The sequence below is a fragment of the Schistocerca serialis genome, chromosome 2 (assembly GCF_023864345.2).
Source record: "Schistocerca serialis cubense isolate TAMUIC-IGC-003099 chromosome 2, iqSchSeri2.2, whole genome shotgun sequence".
Classification (NCBI taxonomy): Eukaryota; Metazoa; Arthropoda; class Insecta; order Orthoptera; family Acrididae; genus Schistocerca; species Schistocerca serialis.
In genome coordinates this window covers 56,719,283-56,738,728 of record NC_064639.1, presented here as the reverse complement: position 1 = coordinate 56,738,728, position 19,446 = coordinate 56,719,283, and the positions used below count along the sequence as shown (strand labels likewise).

General features: G+C 37.2%; 3 protein-coding genes across 6 annotated transcripts in view; 2 read left to right on the top strand and 1 right to left on the bottom strand.

Moving 5' to 3' along the window:
- The window catches only part of LOC126456760 (ragulator complex protein LAMTOR2), a 46,718-nt gene extending 39,088 nt beyond the window's left edge, over positions 1-7,630 (bottom strand). The window contains exon 1 of the mRNA XM_050092511.1: positions 7,454-7,630. Within this exon, the coding sequence (XP_049948468.1) occupies positions 7,454-7,521 (68 nt within the window). The 5' untranslated portion in view covers positions 7,522-7,630. The remainder of the gene's footprint in view (positions 1-7,453) is intronic.
- A 45-nt stretch (positions 7,631-7,675) lies between these two features.
- Positions 7,676-19,446, top strand: part of LOC126456759 (diphthine methyltransferase) — a 155,548-nt gene continuing 143,777 nt past the window's right edge. Inside the window, exons 1-2 of one of the 4 annotated variants that reach the window (XM_050092507.1) lie at positions 7,681-7,792; positions 11,583-11,630. The gene's annotated coding sequence lies outside the window, so the exon portion shown is untranslated. The other 3 variants (XM_050092506.1, XM_050092508.1, XM_050092510.1) reach the window with 3 other exon arrangements.
- Positions 8,131-8,475, top strand: LOC126455726 (cyclin-dependent kinase 2-associated protein 1-like). The gene has a single exon (XM_050091495.1). It carries the CDS (start codon positions 8,131-8,133, stop codon positions 8,473-8,475), a length of 345 nt encoding a protein of 114 aa, XP_049947452.1.

Sequence of the window (19,446 nt, the reverse complement as noted above, 5' to 3'; positions counted from 1 at the left end):
GTAGACTCTGCTTGTGGACTAGAATGTCAGTCCTAATCCTCACACAGCCATAATGGACACTAGTAATAAGCATTAGTGAGAAGGCAGCTTATGTAGATGCAGCTGTCAAAATCATGTAATTGGCAGCAATTTTAAGTATATGGCTACTAAATGGAGTACACGTGACTTACAGATATCACAAGACTGCGCTAAAACTGTGGATTAGTTTTAAACTTATCTGTAATGCGTCTTGGAGGCACTAACGCAAGTGCTCTTCGTTACATCTGCACCTACTTTCCACAAGTCACCATACAGTATGTATTGACAGTAATCCAACAACTGGACATTAAATTCTGTGAATCCCTCAGTACTACCTGACAGGATTAGGTTATGTACTGCCCTATCCATTCCTTCCTTGCGGTAATCATCATCAATAACAGCAGAGACACAATTGTGTACTAGCCCTCCAAACAGTTACAAATGTAGCACAGATTTATGCTTTGTGCATTACACTGAAGAAGAGTCTACACGTAAAAGGCAATGGCACACTGTCATATTTCCTTTTACAACACATACAGGCAGTCTGCTATCACTTACTTCCTACACAGTGACAACAAATTCTGACAGTGGCCAAATTTGACAAAATATGTTATCGACATGTTACACTTGCTGGGAGTTTATGAGGTAAACTGAAGGGTTGGTTGCAATGGCAAGACAGTGTAACCTGTTCACACATCCAAAACAAAGCATAAGCATCACCTACAGCCAAGACAATGAAACAAATCAGCAGTGGCATGAGAATGAGTTCAACAGGAGTAAATCAACTGGGCATGATAGTACTCTTGCCAAGCAGCCAATCACAATCAACAGGAAAATACACAAGACAATTTAAACAGTTTCCTTCACAAGAACAACAATCACGGGTAAAGCCTCCATTAACTTGACAGTCTACAGCAGCGGTCGCACAGGTCAACAGTGTTCACATGCTCGCCTGTGCTCACGGATGGCTGTAAATCGAAATACTGAATCATTTGTGTGCGATGTCAGTTTTGATCCACGATATCATCAAAATAGTGGACACAAGCACCTCATTTTAATAACACACAGCAAGTATGATTCCAATTGTGGCTCGTTGCTATTGCAGTCATACAATACTACTTTCCCATACATTAAAAACAAGATGCTAATCTTTACACCACTTTGAAGTCCTTTAACGGTCTGTTTGAATAGTTGTACAGCTTTTGCATATGCTACGTCAGTGACTCTAATATCTGCAAATGTCTGATGTTACTACTAATACGGTTTGCCATCCGAGAGTACATGTACGGCCTCACTATGAAGAAATACCCAGCCCAGTCACATTTTGTTTGACGTCACGTATAATGAGGTGTCTTAAACAGAATTACCAACATACCAACCAGAATGGATTCCAAAAACAGCAATCAAGTGAAACCGAAACTGTGCTTCCTCACATGACATGCTGAAACCCATGGTTGATGTATTTTCTGACACCTGAGAAACATTTTACTCAGTACTGCTACAAGATTTCTTAACATAAGTATTGTCATACATAGTGCTACTTAAATTTGACCAGAGTGAGTGTTTTTCTGGAGGAGACTGTGTGTTATCTAGGTTGGAGAGACATCGACAGAAGTAAATGTAATATCAGATATACCCCAGAAAAGTGTGTTGTGGCCCTTGTTGTTAATGTATTGCATTAATTATCTGACAAAATATTAATGAGATACTCAGACTTCTTGTAGTTTCCTACCACGATGCACTATTTGAATAACATTGCATTGATATTAAAATTATATCTTTTTCAGACAGCTCAGTTTATGGAATCAATATACTAAAAATAAGAACAATCTTCACGAAGATTTTTAAAAAAAAAAAAAAGTGTCATTATTCAGGACACACTTTTCAATAACTTATACTGTGCTATAAAAATACTACATAAAACTACTAAAATTTTTAAGTTCGGTTTCAGAGGATCCTAAAGGATTTACTGGTATTGCTTCAGTACTGTGTATGTAGTCACAGGATGTAGAATGATGCTTCCAGCACTTTTACCATTTGACAGATTGCACAGGCTTTATCCTGCATTGTATTCACTAGTCCACATTATGCACCCCAGCAAGATTATTAGATGTTATGATTTTAATACACGATGGGAGCATGTATTTGCCTTGACTATTTTTCTTGCATATGACGAGAGCACTTTATTTCTGCAGACGTTTTATCATCATCATCATCAATACTCGTAACCTGCTTATCTTTTATTGGCCAATCTGAAGATGCCTTGAATAAGCCGAAATATCTGTTACTGATGAATAAATAAACAGTAATTTCAACATCACAACTGAGACTGTTCCATTCTCCTCACAGCGTGTGAAGTAACTTAGTGCAAGATCTGTCCCATGCGTCCTGCCACCACCACATACAGTCACAAACACCGCCTACTTGTGAAACCAGTCATGTGATCTACAAGCTAAGCTGCAACCACTGTGTTGCATTATATGTGGGCAAGACAACCAACAGGCTGTCTGCCCACACGAATGGCCACCGACAAACTGTAGTCAAGAAACAAGTGGACCAAACTATTGCTGAGCACGCTGCCAGACATGAAACCCTTCATTTCAATCACTGCTATACAGACTGTGCCGTATGGATCCTTCCCACCTACACCAGCTTTTCTGAATTGCGCAGGTGAAAACTTTCCCTGCAATACATCCTACATTCCCATAACCCTCAACCTTTGTTAGTCACTGTTCTCACCCGTCCCTGTTTCCATTCCAGCACCACACAGACGTCATTACACTGCCACACCAGTCTTTATTTCTCTCCTTTTCCGTTATTTCCCCCCATCCCCTCTCCACCTCTCCCCTGCCCTCAGTCTAACCCGCAGCACTTCACTGCCACTCCCACCATATTATCCCTCCCTCTCCCCACTCCCGCCTCCTCCTTACCCCCACCCAGTTGCCACTCCCATCATGCACTGGTGCTGCTGTTCACAATGCGGTTTCAGTTGCCCGAGACTACAGTCGTGTATGAGAGTTGCATCTGAATGTGCACACGTGCATGTGTGTGTTGTTGACAAAGGCCTTAACGGCCAATAGCTATAATTGAGAGTCTTGTTGCGCCTATCTACGACTCAGCATCCCCGCTGTATGGCGAGTATCAACTTTTCTTCTCACAATGTTGTTACATTCCGTCCTGCATTTTTCATTGATTTAATTAGAGTACATTATACAGAGTTCTGTACAACAACGAGTAATGCCAAAAATTAACACAGCACATGAAGGAGAGGGAAAGACGAAAGGATGTGGGTTTTAAGTCTCATCCTTTCGTCTTTCCCTCTCCTTCCCTCTTTCCTGACGAAGCAACCATTGGTTGCGAAAGCTAGAATTTTGTGTGAATGTATGTGTTTGTGTTTCTATCGACCTGCCAGTGCTTTCATATGGTAAGTCACATCATCTTTGTTTTTTTTTTATATATATAAATTGTGGCTGGTTGCTTCTCTCTACTACCAATATTCTGTATAATACTGTACTTTTCAAACAGCAACTTTTTCTATTGGCATAATTCCTAGTTTTGGAAGCAATTATATCAATACGATTCTTCAGTTTCTCCCGGCGTATTTGTTGCTCGAACAGTCCACGGGTATACTGTCTGTTCATAGTGTCCAAAGGGCACAATATTTCGGCGATCAGACATGTTGCCATCGTCAGGTGCGCTGACTAACTGTTCATCAGCGCACCTGACAATGGCAACATGTCTGATCGCCGAAATATTGTGCTCGTTGGACACTATGAACAGGCAGTATACCCGTGGACTGTTCGAGCAATTATATCAATATTATAACATACTTCCACTCAAAAGTATGACGACATTGCCTTCCGAGATAAGCAGTTAGTTAACAGCTAATGACTGTACATAATCAAGTTGTACTAACTATGGTATTCACTTAGCCTTCTGTAAATATCTCTGAGGTCTAAGGCATTAAGAGCAGTTTCACATTAAATAATCTGCTAATGAAATGTATCATAAAGAATCCATTACAATTTGGAAACAATAGTAACTATACTATAGGGGCAAAAATTTATGATACTCATTATTTAAGCTGTCAGTGTCTCAGACAGTTCAACGTGCAGCCTAAAAATGTCTTTGACCACTTGCCCAATAATAAAACTTACAGTTAGCAGAGCAAATTTTAAAAATTATTTCACACAGAGAAGGTCTGTTATGTTGTTTTCAGTCCGATTATGGCTTGATGCAATTCGCCACGCTACTCTATCCTGTGCAAGCCTCTTCATCTCCACATAACTACTGTTACCTAGAGGGTGGTTATAATTAAACTTTCAGAAATTGAGCCAGTGTATACACAGAACTGTTTACCATATGTGTACCCAACTTTGTAGGAATGATGTTCAGACTGTGCACTGTGGGATACGCATTGCTAGTAGGTTAGTGTCATGACTTGCTGTTAGATCAGTGATGCAGCGTTGAAGTAAGCATCAGTTGTGGAGAGTCAACACAGGTCTGGACAAGGCAAACACGACTGTATTCATAGAGTTGTTTTGCTAAAACAGTAGCAATAATCCTGCTGCTCTTCATGAGTATCGATGCATGGAATGAATACACTGACATCCTCTTTCTACACTCCAACTGAAGAACGTTATTTGAAAGTTTGAATTAACTGGTGATTTGGGAACTGCTCTTGGGAATGGCTGATGGCCAATTGTGCCATAAATTGTTGAAGACGTGGCTAAGAATGCTGGACACAACACAGAATTTTCAAGCAGTGCACGAGCTGTGTCACGAAAGCTTAACATTCTATTATCCACTGTTCAAAAAGTGCTCTGAAGAATTGCGAAATAGTATCTAGTGCGGTTTCAGGCTTCTGTAGGTGCAGGTGGTTGTAACATTGAGCAATATTTGTAACCTATAATGCAAACATGGTACACACACAACAAATGTTACCCTCTCATCGGGAAACTGATTTTTCTTTTTTCAATGGTTTATTCATTATTTCCTGTTCCATATGTCCTTAACAAGTATTTCCTTGAAGTTTCATTGTTCTAAGATCACTCTTCTTTCATGGGAGTTCTTTCAAGTTGCGTAAGATTAATTATAGGCTTTGGAATCCAGTTTTGTATCCACCTCTGTCTCCCTTGTGGCCTTGTGACATGGTGTACTGTCATTCATAAAAGTTCCATGAAGTCCAAAAATGAATACAGGTCTTCAAGTAGCTGAACATAATCATTTTAAGTCAATGGTCAGTTTAATTGGACCAGAGGACCTGTCCATTCCACATAAACATGGCCCACAACATTAAGGAAGTACCACCAGCCTGCACGGTGCCTTGTTGACAACTTCAGGGGGCCTGCTGCACTACAATCTAACCCTAACATCAGCTCTAACCAACTGAAAACAGGACTCATCTGACCATGTCACAGTTTTCCAATCGTCTACAATCAACTGATACTGTCACGAAGCCAGAAGAAGCACTGTAGGCGACATGCTGTAAGCAAAGGCATTCACACTGGTCATCCGACACCGCAGCCCATTAACGTCAAATTTCACTGCACTGTCCCAATTGATACACTCAGTGTACGTCCCGTGTTGATTTCTGTTGTTATTTTATCCATTGTTGCTTGTGTTTTAGCACTGAGAACTATAGTCAAATGCTGCTGCCCTCAGTTGTTAAGTAAAGGCTGTCAGACACTGTGTTGACCATGGTGAGAGGTAATGCCTGAAGTTTGTATTCTCAACACTGTGAGTCTCAGATTATTGAATTCTCAAATGATTTCTGAAATAGAATATCCCAAGAGTAACTCCAACTACCATTCTGCAGTCGAAGTCTGACAATTCCCATTGTCCAGCCATGATCACAGCAGAAATCTTTTCACGTGAAACACCTACGTACCAATGACAGGTCCACCAATGCACTGTCCTTTTATGTCTTGTGTACACAATACTACCACCATCTGGATTTGTGCATATGACTCGCACTTGACTTGCACCAACTCTACGTATATTCTTGTGTTTAAGTTCTGTCATCAGACCTACTCCTGCTTTTAATTTATTTGATTCTGTATTTATAATCCTGTTCTCACCCGATGAGAAGTTCTATCCATCTTGTTGCCAAACTTCATTAATCTCCATTATATCTATCTTCAATGAATCCATTTCCCTTTTTAAATTTTCTTACCTATCTGCCTGATTAAGGGATCTAACATTCCCCACTGTAATTCACGGATTTGCAGTTTTGTTTTTCCTGGTGTTTTCATCCTCCTAAGTACTCCCTACCTGAATATCCAAGTGGGGAGCTATATTACCTCCAGACTATTTCACCGAAGTGAATGCCACATTATTTAACCACACAGTAGAGCGACATCTTCTGGAAAAATATCAGCTCCCAGCTGTTTGCAATGCCAGCTCAGCAAGGCCACATTGGTTGATGTTACAAAGTCAGATCACTTAACCATCCAGACTGTTGCCCCTCCAACTACTGAAAAAGCAGCTGACTTTTTATTAAGTAACCATTTAGTTGTCGAGCCGTTCAATAAATACCCTTCCACTGCAGTTACACCTATGGTATCATTGACATACCCAAGTCACACCACCATGACATAGTTCGTTGTTCATGGGGGTGGTGACCTGCACCATAAATGTACAATCTACTGCAGGTAATGCACACAATATAGCAGGCAAACATGTTCTATTAAATTCGCTCTTCACTATTAACAAGAAGTACAAAGACTGAAATGTAAATTGATATTGAAATTTATAGCACTGTGTTATATGGTGACCTGTGAATGGCCAGCACACAGCACTGCACTGCAATACAAATATACCAGTAGGACCTACATAACATGTGTCAATTTGTTTCACACCATCGCAACAGATATTGTGCATATTCTTCATGGAACATTTAATTAAGTTACCAAACAATATATAGTCTTGCCGGCACGTATTACTAGATAATGTAAAAGCTGTGGAACCTCTTGGCCACTAGATCTGTAACTGGTCTGTCACTTGCAGATTACTGGTGTGATAGCACTTAGCAGGTTACCTAATAATGGAGTGCTAACGAGTTAGCACGAAATTTACAACTTAAATAATGGAGTGCTAACGAGTTCTATTACAGCACAGCTCTAGCCAAGGGTCATTCCCTGTAGCTCACATGACTTACATAGCATTTGTATTTTGCAACAAAGGTAGTCAAACGTGTTACGTTACTAACAACAGCACAATTAGTACATTCTGGTCTCTTTCCTAAAATAAGTATAATAGGAGAACCTGTAGAACTTTTTGGATCTTCTTCGAGATAAGGTTAAAATAAGAAGTGTTCTATATCCTTGTAAAAAGAGATCTACAGATGAATAAAGCTGCTTCTGCTGCTACTACTAACTAACTAAGTTACAGCGTATTCTCCACTACTACTACTACTACTAACTAACTAACTTACAGCGTATTCTCCACTCCGCCGGTATTTGCCTGGCTTAAAACCTGCGTTAAAGCTTTAGGTTTCAGCATTTTTGTATATACCACTATTACATCTCATACACAACCGGATTCGTCAATCACCAAACATAACCGCGTGACTTTTATCTCGCTGCCGATGTCAAAGATATCACAATACTTAGTTTTTAATAGCATCTTTGTTCGACGCACTCAGTTGCTGAAGGAATGTTAACGACGAAGCTACTGAATTGCTTTCCACATGGCACCGTTGATGGCGCTACTGTGCTGCTGTGGCGTTAGTCATGTGTTAATTATTATTTTTATAGAGACAATTTACAGTAAAGTACGTTCCTTTCAATTAAGGATAACCTATATTAACACTTTTCGTGAGCACACATTTAAGAACATTTTCAGATACCTTACATATATGTGTAACTGATTTTTGTCTTGATACTTCACTACCGTAAAGTTGTAAACTATCGCTGAAATTCAAACGGCTGTTCATCACTAAGGTACGCTGTTTAAAGACTGAATGAAACTACTTGTAATGGTGTGTTGTCAGTTCTGTAGTGCCTGATAAACCGCACAGGTGTTGATTTGTACGTGCTTCTGTTTCTTTTTATCCGCACTTGCTACTCTTCAACGGAAAATATCTGTCGTGAATACCACAGCATTCGCATCATGATGATGGATGATGACATTCAAAGTGTGGACTCACCAATGACGCCAAGTGCAGCGGCAACAATGATGCTTCCAGCTGATCTTATGTCATCTCCAGGAGCATTTCCCACAGCTCTTGGAAGCGGAGCCAACGTTCTCAGACAGCATCCAGCGATTCCTCCAGCGCCTCCCGGGCAGTCGAAGTATGCCCAGTTGCTTGCAGTTATTGAAGAAATGGGAAAGGATATCAGGCCAACTTACGCCGGGAGTAAGAGTTCCGCAGAGCGACTGAAAAGAGGAATAGTCCACGCACGAATCCTCGTACGTGAATGCCTGATGGAGACCGAAAGGAGTGCGAGACAATGACCCACGGGAATGCCGGACGTTTCATTTGATGCTGTGTTACACAATTTACTTGAAGAATACATGCACAAAAAGTAACGTGCCGAGGGATTACAATTACCAATATAAAATTATTTTGAAGTGGAAACTTTCCTGTATTTGTTACTGCTTTCAACGATCACACTCGAGCGATATTATTTTGCGCACTGTTACTTAGTACATATTTAGTTTTCTCATAAAAAAGCGACAATGTTTCAATGACTGGTTTTACGCGGAGTAGAAAAATAAGAGGACGAATAGTTGTGTGTTGCCCTCCGAAGGAAACTGTTTTACATAAAGGAAGCAATGTGTGATTTGCGAAATCTGTTCCTAATGCGAAAGTAGCATTAAATTTCCTAGCCACGAAGGTAGTAAATATATTGGACTTACATAATTTGATATCATAATGCAATGCATGTCATAACATATCGGTGGAAGTTCGTTACAGAAATAACATTATTTTAAGGAATCTCAGATGTGCAGCTGTCTTGTTATTGTCTGACAGTTTGAGTCCTATGATGATAATTATAACAATTGCAGTGTGTGCATTTGTATCATATAATATAAATATATGTATATGCTTCTCAGAATTAGGGAAATAGTAAAGTTGATACCGCATAATGTAGTATTTTATTTTTGTGCTGAAGTTTCATATGATTCAGTCAGCAAACAGTATGTAGGCGGGTATCAAATGTGTGTGTTTGTGCCACTTAAGTGTATTCTGTAAATAGATCTCTTCTTCAGGACTATGTGATTTAAGTTTACTTCCTGTGCTGCATAAGGGATTTGGGTAGTTGTTGGATCCAGAAAATGTAAAACTACTTTATAAGGAGAGTGATTTACTGACAGTTGGTGCAACACTTATCAGTCCTTACTAAGAAAGACTTAATAGGGTAATGTTATGATTATTTACATGTATTACTGTATTTAATTGTATTGGTATTTTCTGCAAGCAAGCAAAGCAGAGACTGTTCACAAAAATGACTTAATCACAGCGCAGGCTTTTAGTAAACAGATAAGCAAGTTGTTTTATTAATGGAACAGTTCGTCTTAGATGTCAGTCATTTAACTGCTGAGGATAAAATTGTTCCATTACCAGTTTGTATTATTATGGAATACTGCCAAGGACCAGGCAAAATATGCAGGTACTAGGAGCTCTGTTATGCAGCCAAACTGGTAATGTGCACAGCTTGAATTTAAATGTGACTGAGCTCATTCTTATTTTTTCCTATTTTAATATTAAATATTGTCTGCAGTGTGGCATTGTTCATCATTTAAGACAAAACTCAAGCATATCAGTGGTAAGTTGTAGATATTACTAGTTTTTGTCCAAGACTTGAGCTATGTAAGTTGATTCTTACACTGTAAAATTTGTGTCTACTTATAATTACACAAGAATGAAGTCCTGCATTATCCAGATATCTGAGTGAGTCTTTTACATTTTTATTTCTAATTAATGAAATATAGAGTGGTGTAGGTTGCTGAAACTATCTTGCTTGTGCATTCTCTTAACTCGACTTACCATATGATTAGTGGTGTGTGGAGCACCCATATCAGTCCTGCAACTTCTTCGTAGTATTTAAAAAGTAGTACAACTATTTATATTTGGTACTAGTGTGCTATGTGTTGTCTTAGTGATCACATAACCCATCTCTGCACAGTTTCACATCTACCAGTTACCTGTGGTTCACCCAAACATTTGCCATTGATTACTTTCTTAAGAGCCAGTTTAAAGACAATAACTAAGATTTCATGGTTTAACTATAGCATATAAGGGATTCTTTAAATCTACTACCTTGCACAATGAACTAAAATTAAGTAGACAGTGAAACATTATGAAAAATAAGCATGTTACATGTGGAGTTGCTTTTGTTTCAAAGCCTGATAAGAGTAAAAACACCCTAACTAGAGAGTTGTGAGACAATAACTCTTCTGCAATTTTGTATCGGGAGAAACTTGTGAGAACCTTGCAAGAAGAAAGAAGGTTGGCTGGGTAAATAAATGTCACTAATGTAGAAATAGTTGTGACAGCTGTGGATGTGATTTCACTTGTGATGGTGCTATTGAGAGGACAACACTTGGGAACATTTGGTATCTCATAGGAATTGATGAGGTTTTGTATTAGTATAAGTGACTTGTCAGTTTAGGACTATATTTAAGAATAGCGGAGAGGACAATAGAGGCAAAAAGAGAACCATATGTATTCTAGTTTACAGGTTAATCATACAAGGAAAATAAAAGCAGCAACCAACCCCTCTTAATAATGCTACTTGTTAAGCAGTGTTATCGCTTTTGACCTGATAGGAGAGCTGTGCACGTGTCGCATTTCCTTCATCTTGTGCTGAGAATTAGATCTGGTTGTGGCAAAAGTTCCTTGGTGTGGAGGATTTTCCCTAGATGATTGTGCCATAAAAATCCACATCCCTAAGAAACTCTCGCTACAGTGAAAAACAATCAACGTCTCTTGTGCAGTATAAGACGCTTGAAGTAAGGAATGTGAATTGTTGTCTGATGGTGAGCTTGTTGGTTTGAAACTGGTAGTAGTATTATTTGCTGTGAATAAATGACATTATTAACAATGATTAGTTGCTGCTTTTACTTTGTAGTAAGATTAAACTTATATCTTTACCTGCCCACTGCCTCACCATATCATTTTTTGCATTAGTAATTTATTTACTCTTATTACTGCTGTTGCTGCAACAGATTCTGTACTTTCTATATGACTCTGCCTTTTATGTGATAAGATTTCATTTCTTTTTTAATCTGCTTACAGTGCAACACATCACTTCTTCATATTTTTCTTTCTTTCTTTCTTTCTTTCTTTCCACTCATCCCTGCCTGCCATGTAATGTTGACTAGTTTCACTGGCCACTCTGGATAATTTAATATTGTTTCTCTGAGTAAGAATGATTCAACTTGAAAGCTAAATTTAAATCATTTGTTGTGTATAGTTTGTTGTGTACATAAACTATAGCATTTCCTGCCGTATGCTCACCTGCAGCTTTCAACAGAAATTTCTGTTTTGCAGCCATTGTTTCCTTTATGAAACAATTAAAAATGGATTGTTAGAAAATTTGATTTCTGTTTTTCAGGTTATTACAGTCTCTCTGTAAATGAAAAATTCTTACGCAGAATTGTCGGTGAGTGCTTATTGTTTAATTGTTTACGTTATACATTTTTCCCCGAAAAAACTATGCTAAAATGGAATTAATGTTTTTCCCAAAAGAAAATATGAAATTGGATTGCCTTGTTGTAGGAGCAAATGCGTATCCTGGTAGGATTTCATTCTAGATAACAACCATATGCATGTTAGTTGCATTGTGGTAATTGCATAAAGTTTTCGAGAAAGGGCACTTCAAATACTGGGATAGGGTGCATCCAATCCCCATTTTTCTTGTCCATGTGCACACAGATACTTGTCTATGATCTTCAGCGTCCTTTAATATCACTTTTAAGGAGCTGCCTCATTTCTAATATATGTGAAAATTGAATGTGATTCTTTGCATCTAATGAAACTGTAAGCTTTTCAGTGCATAATTTTATTTGGCCTCCTAGTTAGGGTAACTAAAACATGCTTTTACCACAGTATCCACTTCAAATCCTGGTGGTGCAAGACATCCTGACCAGCTACATTTCACCATTTTGGGGAGTAGTATTGTTGACATAAAATTTCTGATCACCAAACTTTGTGGCAATGCACTGGATTGAATTCCAAACCTTTTGACATACCACCAAGTGAGGGCACATGACACTGTTGATGGTGATCTGTCGTTTGGATGGGGACGTTGTGTGGTGGCCCCATTGGTCCCTTGAGAGCGGTAGGTTATGCTGGCGTTGAGTTTCACTATCTCCCTCCTCTTCATCCACAACAAAAATCAGCAGCACACTGTGCAGTTGCTCATCAGTCAAGTTATACGCTTGACACATCGACATGTCAGACGACTTTATGACAAGTTGAAGGAAGTAAGCGGAAAACCACCTGCACTAAAACCTTTCCAAAGATGGATTGCCACGTCAGACCTGATCACTAATTTTCTTAGTATGCAACTGACTTTTAAATGTTTTGTTCTTCTGTAGCAGATGTTGTGTGGTTAATCTATTTCTAAGAAGAAGGGAAAAATGGATGAGAGAACCATGAGTGTCATAGTGATGACATTGTTATGAGCACCCTAGCAGTTTATAATGTCACTGCTAAAATAGGAGTGAATGGAATTGGGAGGGTTGGCATTTAGTATTTACTTGCATTGAGAACAATTCATGGTGCAAAGCAGAATGCATTTGCACTGGTTGGAAATGTCTTCAATCTGTGCTACGTGAACCTTTTGTAACGTGAAATGAGAATATCCTTTAATCATCTCAACATTTTTTACTTATTAAAGAGTTTCGGATACAGTGGATGAGAAGTTTCAAGAGCAGAAATGTAATAAAGTGTCTTTTTAGAATAAAATTGGTTAGTCTAGGCTACCTCATGAGATATGCCAAACATTAATGCCTTAAAAGTTCAATTTGTCTCTTAGAAATAAAAAAGGAAGCGGGTGAAGGAAGCAAAAGGCAAGTTGTAGTTTATTCCTGAAGAGAATTTTATATATTTTGTGTGCAGTTTTTTGTGGATTGTTCTGTAGTTTGCTTTCAGAAACCCGCGTATATGCAAAGTCTTTTTCCACATTGTGATAATATTTTTCTAGGTTTTATGTCTTAATAGGTATTGGTAAATCAATGAAAGCTACAAAACAAATACTGTTTGTTCTTAGAGCATGAGTGGAGTACTGTTTTTCTAAAATCAAATGTGACCATTTAAATGCATTGTGCTACTAGTTCCTTTAAAAACTTGAAGATTTTCTGCAAATTAAAATTAAATGGAAAAAAGCATTCAGAATCCACCGGTTACAGCTGCAGTGTTTAAGAGGAAGGGAAGTCTTCGGCTGTATCCGAAAGACTTGAAATTTTTGTGTACTTAGTATGTGGAAAAGCATCAGCAAGTCCTGTTAGAAGGATGTGAGGAAGTTAATATAGCACTATTTTTCCATCATATTATCAGGGACAGACATTTTAATCACCCTTGGCAGATCTACTCATTGCAGAAATTTGTTTTGATAGCAGTTTGTGAATCATTTCATGGTAAAGGTGCTTAAGTCATAAAATTGGGCATTTACTGTAATTTAATTTACTTATGTAGATGATGAAAAGCACTTCATTTACACGAATGTATGTGTAACTTGTTCAGATCCCATTTTTTGTAACTTAATGTGAAGTATCTAGTTCTTCTATGTATACATAATATGTTTGCTTCCATTATGAGCATTATTGTGTATATATGCTCATAATTCTACTATTAATCTATGCAGAAAGCTATAAAAATGAAACTATGACCAAATATGATAGAAAACGTGCCTGCTTACCTGTGACGGTAGACACATGAAAAAAGTTTATGCAGATACAGGAAGAAAGATAGTAAATGGTGGCAAGAAATGGGACTAATTGGAATAAAACAAAAATCTTCCAAAATTATGGCACAGCAGGTGAGTGAGAGAGAGAGTGAACATACTTTCTATGCTGGTGTCTCTTCCTAGGTTGGGTGAATTAACTGTACAGTTACTTAACAGCCTTGTCATCCCTGACACCAGAACGTGTGTGTGTGTGTGTGTGTGTGTGTGTGTGTGTGTGTGTGTGTGTGTGTGTCTCACCACTTTGCTGGAAGTGCTGAAACTTTGTCTGAAAAACTGAAGCTCTGGACAATACTTTGCAGGGAGGTGATGATTTCTGTGAACAAATTAAAACAGGAGTAAGCAATTTCCAATTGCTCAGTGTTAAATCTTAATAACTTGGAAGGAATGTACAACAAAATATATGCTCACTCTCAAGCTTGAATCGCCATTTGAAGGACATTATTGTTTTTGTGCTTTAAGTAAATTTGTATGCAGGCAAACCTATCATTTGAACCACCATAATGGAAATTATGCTTGCAGAAAATAATAATAATGTATTAAAGGGGTTGACTTATTTGCAAAAATGTAATTTTTTGATTTCCCAATATGTTTCACTACATTTGTGGCATATTTAGTGGATTTTTCTTTTATTGCTTCTTGTGTTACATTGTATATGTCCTGTGGCTGTCAAACAAAATCAGCCACAAGTACATATTAATACAGCATTTTCATTGCTATAGTTGATTTGTTCTGAGCTGTACTTGGTTAGTGTTCAGCAGATAACTGTGTAGAAGTTGGTATTTTCTGTTTCATACTCAGTGGAAAATTTTTGTTGTGCTCAGCAGATAACTGTGTAGAAGTTGGTATTTTCTGTTTCATACTCAGTGGAAAATTCTTGTTGTAACTTCATTACTGTGGCTTACACAAGTTTTGCTGCACATTTACTGCTCAACCACAATGTTATTGCACTTGGCCGACATAGGAAACACAAAGTGAAATTACAGTAGACAAGTACGGTGGTGAATAAGGAAAACGCATCACACTGTCAATGCTGACAGATCAGTTGTGCATAAGCTATTGATGCCAGTTCCGCAGCGACTCGTGATAGCCCTCGCTCCAAGGTGCAGTAATATTGTTACCAAGTAATACCTCATCTGCAACTTAACAACTGGAATTCATCAATTGGTACAAGAAAATGTCACTTTAAATGTAAATGTAACAACACATCTAGCAGCCACATACCAGTTGATTCCAGATAAACTGCTGTAGTGATGAGATGTATTAATATAAGCCTGTAGCTGATTTTTGTTTAACAGCCACAGGGTACATACAATATTAAAAAAAAGTAATAAAAAGAAAAATCCACTGAAGATGCCACAACTGTGGTGAAACTATTTGGAAAATATGGCAAAGTTGTGTTCTTGCAAGAAGGCAGATGCTTTTAATTTTTTTTAGTGTGCCTTTTGAAGCACATTATTGGGGTTAAGTTTGTGGAGTACTCCAAATATGTCACCTAAGCACACAGGTTATTTTAAACTTCAATTAATGAACTATATTAATTGATTGATTTTGTTTTGAAACATTCTGCCAAGAGTTATCTTCTGGATCCAACATAACATTTTATCATGTAACTCGTGTAGACCATTGACATATGGAATATAGTACAAATACAGTTAGTGATACTGATTTGTATACTGAACAGTTCAACAACATTCAAGAACAGTTTCTTTCATAGATGAAACTGTGCTGTAAATGTGTCCTTTGACAAATCATATTTAGTACAGTAGATTGATTATAGTTACTATTTATGATTGAAAGTATATGAAGTAATTAATAATCAAATCACTAGAGTATAAAGTAACCATTTGTACTTCTGTTAACAAAACTTAAGATTTTTTCTCTGTCACAAAAATCCAAAAGAGCTTATGGATAGTCATAGAAACTACCATCACTAAATGGATGTTAAGTACCTTTTATTAATTTTCAGGCGGACTTATAACTGAATACACCTTTGACCAAAATACGGTATTTAATAAATGTATTATAGCGTAACAATGTAGGAAAAGATTGCTACTTACCATAAAGAAGACACACTAAGTTGCAGACAGGCAAATTTAAAATACTCTTACACAAAGCTTTTGGCCACAGCCTTCATCAGCAAAAGAGAAACACACACCATTCGTTCACACGGGCAGGCACACTTCTGGCCCGAGATGCCAGAGTTGGCAGTCATGTGTGCATGAGGTGTGATTTCTAGTATGTGTGAATGGTGTGTGCTTCTCTTTTGCTGCTGAAGGCTGTGGCCGAAAGCTTCGTGTAAGTATCTTTTAATTGTGCCTGTCTGCAACTTAATGTGTCTTCATAATGGTAAGTACCAATCTATCTTTTCCTACATTGTTGATATTCCTATGTGTTTCCATTGCTATATTATAGCTTAAATACACAGGAAGTGTGAAATATGATCTCAAAACAATCTTAAATAATTACTACAGTAGTTTTTGTGAAGACTGTGAAACTTTTAGTTTGCAGTTTCGTGTTAATTCTGTAAACTTATCCATACCATTGTACTGACTGCTAAATACAAAAGACTGAAATTAGCTTCACAAAATATTTAACTTTACATCTGTCAGATAGTGCAAAGTAAGACAAAGGGAATTTTACAGTAATGTCTTAACAACACAATCTGTATGTAACAGCATTGTTGTATACAGCATCAGCACGTTCTAATACACAGGTATTTCTTATTTTATTGTTTAATAATATCACAGATCATAGTTTTTACATCACTTTAGTTTTTATTAGAATCTGAATGAACAACTATTGCAATCATGTCATTGCAATCAATATTGCCAGGACTCCGTACTTTCTATCTACACCTAACTTTATTTGTTAACATAATTATTGTTACAAAATCCTGAAGTTAAGCAAAGAAATGTTAAAATTGATTCCTTTTCCCACTAAATAATAGAGGTTTCTGTTACTGAAGAATACAAACATAATTTTAGTTGAAAAATAAAATCTCAATTTTTCTTCTCCCCGCATCAGGCATAACATGAAAAAGGATTCAGTCCCAGCCATACAAATTCTTGTTTATCCACCCACTTTTTTTTTTTTTTCTTCCTCTACTATCATGTTGCTATCACACAGAAATAGTGAAATATGTAATCGGAACTAAGACTTTTTTAATTTTCTGCCAAGGTGTAACACACATAATCTGAAATAGAATTATTTCAATCACCAGAAAAATTTCAAGAGCTGTGTCAGAATTGTACATCTTTGCTATTCACGGGCAAAACAGTCCTAGGTGTGTTTTTATATTGCAAATGTAGGAAGATTTAGTGAGCAAGGTGCAGTTAGCGAATAACATACATAAGTTCAAAATACTGTAGATGCTCTTGCTAAATTATACGGTATTAGATCCAACAAATTTTAGTTACTAGCTGTTATCTATGATAAGACTGTGAGAATGTTTTTGTTTGACATCCGTCGGCTGCTTTATATATCCATTTTTGAGTAGATACAACTGGTTCATTTTTTATTGTTGAGAGAACTTCTTTAAAAATTCAAACACTTCGTATGTGTTCTTAATAAGCATGAACATTATTGTCTATGTAGTGACACCAAAAACAGTCCACTGAACACTCCTGTAAAATATCTCTTGCGCCTGCAAAATGCTCACTCTGATGTGTTCTCGGAGAGCAATCTGATTGTACTTTTATAAAATCCACTAAGAGCTAAATATCAAGTTAGTGGAGATTCAGCCTAACAAAGGGCGGAAGGTTGAGAAGCAACATTTATAAAACAAAAAAATAAATATGAGTTAATTAATGGTGTAAAACATATTGGTTGGAGTGAGGGGGAGGGGTGGACTCGGTGACCAGTCAGTTTTGTACAGCTTGGCTACACCACAAAATAAAAACTTAATCTGTTTGCTCTCTCTGTCTGCCCCCCTCCCTTTTTGTGTGTGTGTCCTTCAACACACACACACCTGCACACCTGTCCTCGGAACTCTTCTGTGTTCTTAGTGCCAGCAGCTACTTGCTTTTCTTGTTTTTCTGTCCATACTCCCCCATTATACAAAAAAAGAAATATTTTCATAATCTCTCTTCAGTAACAGAAACATGCAATACGTTGTATTGTCATAGTTACACACTTTCCCACTCACTAAATGTAGATGCACTAAGTTGGCAATGCTGACACATAGCCAACGGTCGTATTTTTCAATTCTAGCTATGGATGTAATAAGTGAAGTGAAGTGAAATAGCACTCTAATGTGTTTATGCTGATTAACAAACAATGTATACTCTCGGTCTGGGACAATAATAACTTTTTTGATGCATAAATTTACACATACAATATCAGTTATGTATTCCTACTAGTATAAGGTATATTTGTGTAAGTGGTAAGAGGCAAATGCAAATCAAACAAATTGTGTATATTATTTATGTATGATAAATTATTACTTTGTATACTTTCAGTGTAACCACTGATTCTATGCTACTATATTGTACTCAGGAATGTAAAAAACAAAAACATTTATCAGATTGCATCATATCAGAGGTTGTGTGAAATGTAGGTAGTATTATAGTGAAATCAGTGTAATAGTACCAGAAATAGTTATTCCATGTGAATGATGTGTAATCAAATAAGGAGTAAGTATTTATGTGGAATTAGACTGCAGTGAGCTGTGTGTCTGTAGGTGGTAACATTTATATGCAGTCTTTGAACGGCGTCATAGTGAAAATCTAAAATTTCTTATTGGGTTATTGCTGGTGTTTTGTCCATACTTACCAAAATAGTTCTAGTCATCAAATGATTGAGCATGCTTTGAAAAGATGCAGTTCCTGTCTTTAAAGATATGAATGGCACTGATATATCAGAAAAATGGAATCACTAAACAGATAACATTTTTAAATTTCTGCATTATGCACAGTAACATGTCTCTCCAAAGTTTGACTGCTTCCCTGTTACCCAACTGAAAATCAAGATGATGTATTTAGTGCCTCATGTCCTCAGGTAATCTCATTAACAAACTTCAGTACAAAAATTTGTTAGTCATATAATGTTGCTGGAAACACTTTTTCTCTTATTTTTCTCTTATATGAAGGTATCATCCATACATCTTGTGAGCATATATTGGCGCCACTTTATTTGTACACGATATGCTTTGTTGAGTATAGTCTACATTTTGCAGCTAATGCGAGTTATGTGCTATTATTTGTGAATTTCGACAGTTTTGAGAATGTTAGCTACCATAGTCTATTGTTCGTATGGTAAATGGTATCATGCCTTAAGTATCATATGATCTAAAAAAAATCCTATTTTCTTATGATTTTTGTAGCAGAATTAAGCAGCAGACATGAGGCAATCTTAGACACATTTTTGGTGTTATGTTTTGAAGTGATTAAAGCTGAACAATACAAACTTATTTGTGGAAATTTTTATTGTAAATTACCTGCTAACTGTGTAATGGAAATGTTAACATATACAGACAGTATACACACACACAATGCATCTGTTAACTGACTGA